General features: G+C 43.5%; 1 protein-coding gene across 6 annotated transcripts in view; it reads left to right on the plus strand.

Annotated features, from left to right (window-relative positions):
* Positions 1–6,839: 6,839 nt before the first annotated feature.
* Positions 6,840–12,261, plus strand: part of nfixb (nuclear factor I/Xb) — a 124,405-nt gene continuing 118,983 nt past the window's right edge. For 5 of the 6 annotated variants that reach the window (XM_041956153.1, XM_041956159.1, XM_041956158.1 and 2 more), the window contains exon 1: positions 10,997–11,142. In XM_041956153.1, coding sequence (XP_041812087.1) covers positions 11,116–11,142 — 27 coding nt within the window. In that variant the 5' untranslated portion in view covers positions 10,997–11,115. Of the gene's footprint in view, positions 6,912–10,996; positions 11,143–12,261 lie in introns of those variants that run through there. The other variant, XM_041956161.1, reaches the window with a different exon arrangement.

Raw genomic sequence — 12,261 nt, forward strand, 5'->3', positions numbered from 1 at the left:
GTCAATCAGTGTCAGGGTTCTGTTAGCTTCCCCCGAGGCTGATGCTCCATCTTTGACACACAAATAAACACGTTCTGTAGAGATGATCTGTATCTGTGGCCCTACAGGCGATTGATTTTTTCTATATGTTGGAAAGCAAAAAAGGAATGTGACCCATAATTACTGAAACTGTAAACATGACACATGTTTGGTCCCAAATTATGGTTTACACACATATTAGGCCCCCAAAATAAGCAATATTAGTCATGTTTTAAATATATAGGTGTATTAAAAGTCTCAACTGCTCTCTAATGCTTGGCATATGTGTGATGTACTGTTTAGGAGCATAAGAAACAAATACAGTAATCATGAAGTGTAAATAGCTGTGTAAATAGTTGGGGTAATTGTATCCCACACTCTGTGTGTGTGTGTGTGTGTGTGTGTGTGTGTGTGTGTGTGTGTTTGTGTGTGTGTGCGCGCACGCGCACAGCCTGCCTCATGATGATCAGACAAGCGGTTTTCCAGTTTTGTGTGATCTCCCTCTTGGCTGTTGCTGCCAGTGATGTCATTCCTCACTGTATACAGAATATTATGCTATTATGTTTGTCCTGGCCTTGACATTTCCTTGGAAAAATAAATAAGGCTTCAAGCAGGCTATGATAGCTTATGTGGCGTGTAAGCTCTTGCCGTAGTTTAAAGATGGAAACTCTGATATACACTCAAACAGCATAAATATTAGGAGAGCGAGCTCAGATGGGTTTGTCAGGTTGATTGGTTTTTAAGCTGTTGTAACTATTGCATGTTGCTCGGTTTAGAGTGACTATTGAGGACACATGAAGAGGCATAATCAGGTGACGTAGTCTTTGACCTGACAATCGTGTTGCAGTAAATAAATTAAAAGAATAAGATAGAAAAAGTGTCACTCCTGACAACCGGAGTTGTGGGCACCAAGAGTTGTAGGCCTGAATTGTTTGCATAAAGTTAGGGGACTTATGAGAGACAGATTAAGACAAGAATTGTCCAGATCGAAGCAGCAGAGGCTGAGATTTCCTAACTTCACTCCAACAAGTCAGGTTTCACAAAAGCTGGAACCTACAATTCCCAACAGCATCATTCATTAAACCCTCCCTGACTGTTGCGCAGTATGCCCTCATCATTCAAACTCCATGGGGCGAGTTTGTAACCCGGGCTTTAAGTCAGATATTTGAAGTCTCAAGGTTAATTCAAGATGACCTGGATGTCATCACTGTGACATCATCAGGGTCATTTTCTGAGGCTTTAGAAAGACAATGTACGACAGTTTTCACATGCTGAGTAGTACCCTCCATGGTAAATAAAGCGACCTTTGTGTGTAAAATCAGTGGAGTGCTCCTTTTCTTTTAAGGTTAATGCGTGTCTATAATGACTATTTTTCAGTCTTTGATGAGTACACTGAAAAACGATGGCAAACGCTTAACGATTTACAAGGTACACGCCAAGCACAACATGAAGTATATAGGCAGCTCAGTGCTCCTTCATTTTTATTTGTCAGTGTTTGTCAAGCCCTCCTCAGGGTCATGTTCATAAAAAAAAAGCAGAAATGAAAACAAACTCTCTCACAAGCACAAAAAGCTTGTTTTCTGAGGGCCACCTCTTCTTGTGGAGTATTTACTGTTGAAAAGATGAAGGTTAATTTCAAAAGTATCAAAAGATGAACTTTTCGGTGGAGAGCACTTTGTGCGAGGTGAAAGCAGCAGGGTCCCTTTTTGCAGCCCGTCTTTATGACTTGTTTAAATGAGTTTGGCGTTTTCTTTGAATAAGTGAAAATACAGCAGAGGTGTGTTGCATGGGGATAATTTGACTTAAGACCCCAGATCAGACAAGGTCCATTTGCTTTGGAGACACCACAACACACCAGACAACGCCGACTGACAGATTTCTGTAACTTGTTTTAACAAAGATGCAATGTGAGACTTCTGAGATGGATGTTTTTGGCAGAGTAAAGGAAGTCTTACTTTGTCTCATCAAGCTCAGGCTGATCACATAACACTCCTAACTCTTCCATCTCATTTCTAACCCTGCCTCAATTACTTTATCAAGACTTAACCCTCGCATTAATTGGTTTCACAAGACACCCCAGACTGCACACCAGCTGTGTAACCGAGTAATTTGAATCTACTTAATTTGGGAAGGTGTTGGTATCTCCTGCCTTCTGAGTTTAATTTGAAAAAAAAAAAAAAATCACAACAACAATACATGTATTTTCTCTCTTCACTCTCCTCTTTAGGGCCTTAATGAGGAATTAGTGCCAATAGCATTATTCATTAAACAGGGCTTGCCAGCTATTTATCACTGTAACAATATTAGCATATTTGTTTAAATTTTCAACACTTTTTTCTAGCATTTCTAACCAGGTTTAGCATTTTTAATAATCTGGCATCGAATGCATCGTACCAAATTGAATGCTGAAAAAGAACCAGTGGCAAGCCCCAGAAACATACTAAAAATCCTTTATAAACACGCACGCACACGCACGCACACTCCTCTAATTACCGCCTCCCCTGCTCCCTGTCTCATTCCTCACCTCCTGAGATGCAGGTGTAAAATATCACATTTTTCCAGCATTTCTCCCTGAGGTGGCGCTGGCTTGGACTCACACAACGTAAAATTTCCCCTTTCATATTCCCCCACACATTTTTTTCTACAAACAAGTTCCCCCTCCCATCCCTCCCTCTCTTTGATGTGCTTGCCACATCTGCACAGGTTTGTTAGCTTGTTACCAGGTGAAGAATGAGGATACAATTAAGGCTGAATGAAGTGGGACTGGGAAGGATGTCAGTTATGTTTTGCTATAGAGGTCTCCAGTGCTCCAGAAACTGCTCAGTTCAAATGCTGCAAATGATTAGGATGCTGCAATGGAGGGATCAGAAGGTTGCTAATCAGTGATTGTGAGGATACCTGCCTCTCACAGATTGTTGTGTATCCAGAAATGTGGAAGCCCAGGTGGTTTCTGAGCTGGTGTGTGTCTATGTATGATCAAGAGAATGAGAGAGACAGGGGAAGGTGGGCCATATGTATATGTGCTCTGATATATCCAATGCCATGAAAGGCAGCCAACTTGAGCGTTCCCCTTTAGATCTGACTTGCAGTGTATACATCAGAGAGAAGCGAGCGGGCAGAGTGCAGCTGAGGTACTGCAGTGATTCAGGTTTTCACTCTTTACTGTGCTTATTAGCATGCCCGTTAGGATGCATTGGTCAATCAATGGGGTTAACAACCTAAAGTACTTAGAAAAAAAACCTTTGGGGAATTTCTTCATTTGCTTTCTTTCTGAGATTGATCTTAGCCTAGCTTAGCATAAAGACTGGAAACAGCTAACCCGGCTCTGTCAAAAGAATCTTTCTACAGTACCAACGTTTCTAAATCTCACCAATCAACGCTGAAATGTTAAAGTGACTAGATGTGTTTTGAAGAGAAAGGCTACACGTGCCTGAATTTCTTGACATTTAGCTACGGGTTTGCTGTCATATCTATTCACTTTGGACAGAGCCAGGCTAGCCTTTTGCACCTGCCGCTAGTCGTATGCTAAGCTAGCTAAACACCTCAGTGGAACTCACTTTACATACTGCACATCATTTGTTAACCAGTACTCCATATGTTAGTCCATGATTCAGCCAGAGAGTCATATTACCAGTGCAAACACTACATCTCAAACTTGAACCTGCTATCCAGCAGCGTGGGGCATCTTCACAGCTGCAGTAACCGATTCTTTTGGCCACTTGGAGGCAGCAGAAACAAGGAACGAATACTGACATATGATCAACTTTTCGATTGATATGGCTAGCTGCTAATTGCTAATTTACAGATCAGGGACTCTCAGAGCAACATTAGCATTCATTCGAAGTCATGTTTCTGTCCACCTCATGAATATAAGTTCAATGTGGTCTCCTCTAGCTCCTGATGAATTCTCCACTGTTTTTTTTTTTTTTTTTTTTTCTTTGCTGCAAACAGTTGTCTAATGCAGCCAGCATATGATGAGATCTGTGAGAGTGAGCCAGAGTGGCCTGCAAAACTAGACTTGAGCTGAAAGATGTGATAAAGCTCAGCAGAGCTGAGGGGAACTGCACAGTCAGAGGATAATTCTCGGTGGGTTGGTCACTATGAGTGACCCCTTTCACATAACAGATTGTCATTTGATCAACTGTTCATACAAGAACATGGATTAGGTTTTCATTTTTCCACTAAGGTTCGTGTTGGGAACACTGTGCAACTGACACACAGAGTAACATGCAGAGGTCACAAATGAGGCCACTTTGTACTCACAGACATGAGAGGTTATCTTCTATGAATTTCCCAAATCACGGAACTATCTCTTTAATACATCACACATTCATAGGGAGACTTGAACCGTGGAAAACCAGTGTTCTCTTCAGCCTGGCCTGTGAACTCTTTTCCACTCTCCAATTGTTTGCAGAAATAAAAACATTCTCTGCGCTCCCCATCGATAAAATCTGACAACCATCTCAGGGTTGTATTACACTCGGTCACCAGAAAAGTCAGCGTCCCAGACATCAAATGATTCCTAGAGCTTTTTAAGTGTTAATTACACGAGGCTCTGCGTCTATTCTAGCTCTAGGCTGGCCATATGGATTGGGCATATGCTGCATATATATATAGAAAAACATGTATATATAATTGATACCATGCTCCATAAAAAAAGGGGGGGGGGGGGCAGTGCTGCCGAGAGCTACATCAAACAATCAGTCTCAAATAAACGATGCCCCTCTCTGAGGGTTGGAGATAAGGAGAGGTAGACAGATATGACACATAGATGCCAAATTCATTAACCGACCCTCATTTTTTAATTCTTTCTTTGTTTTTACTTTCTCACCTTGAGTCTGACCTCCGTTGTCTGTGCGGCACAAATCATTTCCAACTTTAACTGACTAAAACCTGTCAGAAAGAGGCAACTCCGACTACCACTGTGCTTTGTTCTGTGCAACTCTGTGATTATCAGCAGAGTAAAATATATCCTTCAGCTGGCCCGGGCAGTTTAAGAGCTTAACAGAAAGCCCAGGGAGCTTGACAAGGGCACCATTTAGTGGGACAAATGGTTTCAAATGGTTTTCCTCCAGTGTTTCCCCACATATTAACGATGACAGGCCAGAGGTTGGATGCTGAGGCTGAACGCCATGAGTCGTGTTTTCTTAGCCATTTGGATGACTTGAATTCCCACTTTGTTTAACCGAATGAACGCGTCATGTGGCCCTCGCTGAGCTGATTGTGAGCGAGAGAGGCTATGCTAAACAAAACCAATGTTAATCAATCCGCCTGCTGGACCTTTTGCCACAGCGATCGGGTGAAATCGCACACCCAGATGCCCTCCCTGTGTTACAGTAAAAAGGGAAAGGGAAAAGACTCGAGCTGTAACCTCTCATTCTGAAGGATATGAATAGCCTGTGTCTCCAGCCGCAGCTTGGTTAGCCCAAGTCTGGGACTTATTATAGCGCTGTGTGTTTATGCATGTGTCTGCGCATGTATTTGTTCAAGTGCAATCCCGTGTCACCGTGTGCATGTGCGTATTTATGTGCATATGTAAATGCTTAAGTAACCTAATGTCTGTTTGAATTCCCTAAAAAATTGTTTACCCCACATGCCAGTTTAAATAGTATAACTTTACATCTTCTTACTGGCTACGAGCAGTGTTTGTTCCTGTTTTGGGTCCGTGTTTGTTTCTGCTTACGGTATTTTCGCGATATGAGAACGTATAGTTCTGGAAAATAGGATTATTTCTCCTCTTCTCCTCCATCCAGCAACTAAACTTAAAGCTCTTGGTCTCATTGTGAGGAAAACTTCCTTGCCCTAACCAGAGGAAGCAGAGTTATTTTCATTAACTACACATTTTTAGCTCTCGCCTAACAGGTTTAGATGATTTCCAAAACAAATTTAGCCTGGCAAAAGCCAATTTGTACCAGTTTGGACTTAAAAGTAATAACCACGGGCCAGCTAACCAGGCAGAACTCCCATCCCTGATCCAGATCCTCAGTCTGTGGTTCCCTCCCATCCATGTTGTCTGGCCCGGCTGCCTCAATTGACAGCAGAACTGCAATGGATGCTCATTCAGAGCCCAAGTCTGTGCCGGCGTGTCCCACGGCATACAAATGAACTGCGCTGAATAGAAACAAACACTTAGAATAAATACTTTAGCTGCATCTATCAGTGAATGCGATGTAGGGCCTGTCATGCAGCCAAGGGCTTGTGTTTGTATATGTGTGTGTGTGTGTGTGTCCATGTGGGCAGACGTATGGCCTCTGTATGTGCGAGTCTGTGCTGAATGTGTGTAGTATGTGACTGTGTGTGTGTGTGTGTGTGTGTGTGTGTGTGTGTGTGCATGGGCGCGTGTGTGAATGATTTGTGCTGAATCAGTGCGTGCTGACAGAAAAGTGACCATGCAGGTGAAACAGCAGGGACAGGAAATGCCATTGTGTCGCAGTATTGTGTGCTGGTAACGGCAGCTAAACACTTTGCTCCCCATTCAAGTGGCGGTGACTGGCAGGGCCGGGCCTCAGGCCTGCGCAGCATATGGGTTCATGCAGGCAGCACACACGGTGAACTGTGTGTGTGTGTGTGTGTGTGTGTGTGAAGAATGTGGAGATGAAAGACATTGTTTCTTGAGTAGTTATCATGGTGGTGGGACTTGAGGATGATTAATAAATAGGTCAACATAGGAAGCGGCAGGATGAGGAGGATTCTTAAATCTGAAGTCTACGTTTTCAGCTTTGCAGCCAGCTTTTCTGTGTGTTTTGGAATTCCCTGAACATAAAGACAGTGTCAACTAATGAATAAATGACTGTTGTGTTACATTTCAGGCAACCGAAACCTTTCTGTTGAACGAAGAACCCTCCAGAGGTCCTGGGATGCCTGAATGCTTTGTAGTATCAGATTCATACAGGGTATGCATCTATTATTATTTTTATTATTATTATTATTATTATTGTTTCATGTGTTGGTATTAAATGTGTTATTTGAGTCATTACTCATTACTGTGACTGACAGTCTGTTTTCATGCTCTTGGTAATTGCACCGCAATCATAATGTCATTCACAGCTCCCTCTACTCAGCTGCAAACCATTACAATCATTATTTCCACACGCACATTTAAGAAAAAAGGGGGCCTTCGCAACTCCACCGAAGCGCCCTCGCCTCATGGGAGTGAAAATGATGACGATAATGTGCAGCATGCCGAGTTGTATAAAAACCAAAGGAATAGAGAGTTTGAAGAAAGTGAGCAGCTTTTCTTAAAAAAAAGAAAAAAAAAGTAAGAAAGAAAAGAAAAATCCACCCAGGGAGCACAGTGGATTTACAACGATCGACGTGATATAAAATGGTAATAAAACCAGAGGAGTGGGGATGGGGAGGGTGAGAGGAGGGGGGGCTGTGGATGACTGAAAATGTGATTGTTAATGAGGTGGGAGCCAGTTTTCTAGGCTACAGTCTTTGTTTCCCAGAGTTAAGACTTACGCCAAGTCTCCCAGAGAATCTGGGTTGCTACAGTGTATCGTGTGTCTCGGGGTACAGAAATGAACCATTATGGCTGTAATTGAGTAGCACGGCTGCTAGAGGAGAGTTTTGGAGAGGGGGAGGAGCGCCGGTGGAGCTGTATTGGATTCCAGGGGCAGGGAGTTCAAGAACATCCACAGGAGGGTGTCCACCTCCAACTTCTCACCAGGAGGTCTGCTGCTGGGGGCTTAGTGTTGTACAAAGTGCATCATGGCTCCCTTCGTTCTGTGTGTGTGTGTGTGTGTGTGTGTGTGTGTGTGTGTGTGTGTGTGCTTGGCTCTCGTGTCAAACTTCCTCTTTTTGAGCAATCGCTTTCAGAAAAGCATATTAAAACTGAATGGAGATATGAATTCCACACCCCGCTGAGCGAGATGATGCAGTGCTGTTGTTCGGCAGCCCTTTCTTATCACGACCCTTTAAAAATGAAGAGGCGCCTACCTGCATGTGGACGTACATTATGAGCCGGATTTAGAGAGGCCTGGCGACGCCAAAGCATCCAGCATTTCACAAGCAGAGAAATCTCCATCTTCCCAAGTCATCTCTCTATTATTGAATCCCAAAAACCTCATTTTCTAAAAATGAGTGACAAAAGTGAGATTTTCAATCTGTTTCCAGAAGAAATAAACTTGTTTTAAGAGCTTGCCAGAAATGAGTGTCTGTGTGTTGAAACAAGACAGAAGAAGGCAGGCTTCTGCTCTAGAATGAAAGAAACGCCCAATCCCACACACTTTACATCACTTTCACAACGTCTTGCACCTCAGACCCTCATCAGGAAAACCATACAAACAGTGCATAGGCTGTAGACTTTCACTCTGGAAAATGCACCAATCAGAGGACGTCAGAAACTCTTTCCACTGTGTGCACAAATTTAAGGTCAGTGAGCTCTTCAAATATAAAGACAAACATGATGCTGAGCTCCTCAAACTGGAAAACGACATAGTAAATGTACCATTTTTATAGTAAGTAGGAACACTTTTTATTTTTTTTTGTTTTACAGTTCAGTCCTATATCACACAGTGTAGCCTATAGTCTTCAAAAGGTAGAAAAAGACACTAAAGTCATTATAATAATGGACCTCATAATCTCAATACTCCAAAATCATTCACCAGTGAGGAAAAAAACAAGAATTTGTGACCAGGAAATTCTTCAAACTAATTGATTTACCCTGGAAAATAGTAGAAAATTCATTTTTTTTAGCAGAAGTGCGTAAGAATTTAAAGACTGAGGTCACATGTGAAATGACTTGTTAAGAAGGACCCTATTGCAGTGACCTCTATCTGTCTCGAGCCGCCTCAGATCAGGAGCCACTTCTTTAAGCCAAAAATGTGCACTGTATGTAAACTGTGGCCCGCTAAAGCTGACATCTGCTCAGCCAAACAGCACCACCACACTTCAGCTTATCTCCCATGCTGCGCCTCCTTTTACACCATACCGACGGCCAAGGTGTGGGGCTGTTTTAGGCAAATTTTGTGGTTACTGTCACCCTTGCACAACCTGTTTTGCAGACCTGAAGCTCCCCTCAAGTAGTCCACGCGGGAATAAACTGCACATCGGTTTCTCTGGCCATTTATTAGCGAGAGCGTCGTCGTATTTTTTTAATGCAACTTGTACACCAGCTCTGAGCGGATGGGTGAAGTCATTACAGCGCCAGCCACTCTGGAGCAGTGGTAAATATGTATATTCGAAGCGTGTGAAAAAGCAGAGCCGCAGCAGACCCACCAACCATAGCATATGGCTCTACCATGTGTTACTTAATGAGAGATTTACTCACACAGACCACTAAATGTGTGGCTCATTTAAGGAGCCACGGCAGAGGAGTGTTTGCGTGTGTTGCATGCAAGTCGACTCTATAAAGGAGGGGGGGGCGGGGGGTTGATCCTTGTCTAACCGCTCGCTGTAACCTTTTGCACTTGTGGTGCTTTTAATGACTCTGCTGCAAAAGTCAGCTGGGTGCAAGAATATCCCTCCAGTGTAGCACTTATCAGTCAATACACCTGCCTGAGGGGGAACCGAAAGGTGTGTGTGTGTGTGTGTGTTTGTGTGTGTTTTGTATTAGCGTGTATCATATTCACAGAGAGGAATGCTGGTGTTCTAACCTTGTGTGGCGATGAGGACAGGAGGTTACAGTTTTGTGGCGTACATACACTCCTGACCACACACTTTCTCCCTCCCCGCCCGCGTCCCTGGCTCTCGTATCTGGCCGTGTGCAGTAATTGGCCACACAGAGCCCAGATCTCTTTGTTTCGCCCTGCAGAGGCTTGCGGTAGACATGCACAAGCAGTAGGCCTCGTAAATCTGTGGGACTCCAGTGTCAGGCCCAAAGTTTCAGCTCTGCTTCTTTACAATGACTTCACTCCCACCCAAATTCCCACTGTACCGCACTCAGGGCCCGGTCCTAGAAACTTTATTTTACGACTTTTATGTGATATGTGCATCGCTCACTACCGTTTGTGTGTGTGTGACAGAGGTTCTGTTTCCCCACACACCCCAATTTAGCACAATTTAGCATTTCGATGCTGCTCAGAGGCTGTGATTACACGTCTGTCTTCACTGTTTGCTAGTTTTCTACTTCATAGTGAACGCTGCAGTAACTGTTTGGCTTGGCCTCACTTCACTGGTTTTTAAACTACAGTTGTGGGTTCCAGACTGGGTCAAATATGGTTCAGTAAATAAATAGTCTTAACTTTACAGCCCTGATGAGATAATGCCTTGATTCAAATGCCTGCAAATGAATTTAAGTATATAATCCAGTGCAAACTTTAGCTTTTAATGCACGAGACTTAAGACCTGAAATCCTCACATCGGGAGCGGTAACAGAATATTTTATTCATGCAGCTGAGCTGTACTTACATAACCCTGGATTATACATTGTATACATTATTGACCAAGTTATTTGATGAATCAATCATAAACATCGATCTGTGTCCATGTTGTGTCCAGAACGTTTGCAGGTCTCACTTTATATATAAGTTTATTCCTTTTGCTTCTTTTGTTTTTGCCTTGCAGCTGCTGCACCACTCTGATCTATTCTGATGCGTTTACGTGTCCACTTGTAGTAAAAATTTAACAACAGTGTAACTGTGAATACATTAAACACGCACCTCTACTCTCTGATTATTGTTTGCATTTCGATAACATGGAACGGACGGGTCAGTAAACGCAACTGAAGCATAACATTACCATGTAAAAGATGTAGGGGCGCGCGGATCTACCCTATAGGCGCGTCAGACAGCCATCGAAGATTAATCAAAAGAAAGGTTTCTGTCATTTCAGAGGTCAAAAGTTCTGCCAACGACACCTTGATGAATCTGCACAAACGTACCAAAAAAAAAAAAAAAAAAAAAAAAAAAAAAACCGCCTTTAGGGAGAATTCGTTGCAAAGAGCAGAGCGATAAAAGTCCTGCAGAAGGAGAGGGGAGGGAGACAAAGTTTTTTCCCTGAAAGTTTGTGCAAGCTTTCACTTTCTAGGCGGGGTTACTGTAAGCTGCAGCAGCATGGAGTGAGAGAAACAGGACGGCGAGCGATTGCAATGCAGCACTATACCGAGCTTCCATCCAACTTAAATAAGCTCTCCAATTCTCCTTTCTAAAAATAACCATGTACTCCCCGTACTGCTTGACACAGGTAAATTGTCTTATCTTATTTCATTGTTTGGGTAGGCTGTAGCGGGGACGCCGGTTTTTATTGCGCTGCCTCTGTCTGTTATTTTACGTGTGTTTATTTGTTGTGTTCGAGCGTCTTTCTGCTCTCTGACTCGCTCTGAAACTTCACCTCGACTCCCGTCCCGCCTCGGAGCGCGTTTGTGCCGCCGGAAACTTTCTTGCGCGTTTCCATCGCACATGGTTTTGGAGAGAAAATGGCGCTTCTCCCGAAATGTATTTCATATAAAAAAGAAGGAGGGGAGCCCCGCAGGAGGAGGGGAAAGCAGAGCGCAGGGACAGACAGGCTGTGGACCGGAGTTTAATAGTGCTGCTGGAAGATTTTTTCCAAGTGTCGAGGCTCGCAGGAGTTTTTGGCCGGGGTGAGGAGTCGCAGGAGAGCAGGGCGCACACCGCCGCCTTTAGGGCTGCTTTCATGGGGAGCTGAGACCGGGAGAAGCGAGACGTTGGAGCTGGTGTGTGTGTGTGTGTGCGTGTGTGTGTGTGTGTGTGTGTGTGTGTTATATACTGTGAAGAACAGCACAGACGTTCTGCATCTTCTTAGATAGTGTTTTTTTCCTGCTGCGCCTGTTGACTATTTCACAAGTTTTTTGCACTTGAATGCAACACGTGCTGACGTGTAGTTACAGGTTAACAGCAGACAGAGGAATTACACTGATTTTAAATGTGCATTTCTGCCTCTGTCTCTTCATGTCCCTGACCTGGGCGCAGACAGCAGTGTCCTCACTTGCTTTTCCAGTCACAGTTAATTTGATGTCACTTGACAAAATAAATGTCACTGTTTTCTCTGATGTAAAATCGCTTCTTCTAGCATCTGCAGGCTGGACTGCGTCCTTAAACACCAGGATTGTCTTTTCCAAGCCATTCACATTCTAAAAAGAGCTAATAGTTTCTGTTAATGCTTTGTTGCTGTTCTCCAGGAACCATAAGTGTCAAGAAATTTAACAAAAATGAGTCCTGAGCAGCTTCATCTTGTGTTTTTTAGTGTGACACAACGTGGTGAAATGACTCCCTGCAGGTGTGAGGCATCTGTAATAAATGCTGCCCTTGGACCAATTTTGAATTTCCCTTTCGTCCTAGCCGT

This window comes from Chelmon rostratus, chromosome 17, assembly GCF_017976325.1.
Source record: "Chelmon rostratus isolate fCheRos1 chromosome 17, fCheRos1.pri, whole genome shotgun sequence".
Lineage (NCBI taxonomy): Eukaryota > Metazoa > Chordata > Actinopteri > Chaetodontiformes > Chaetodontidae > Chelmon > Chelmon rostratus.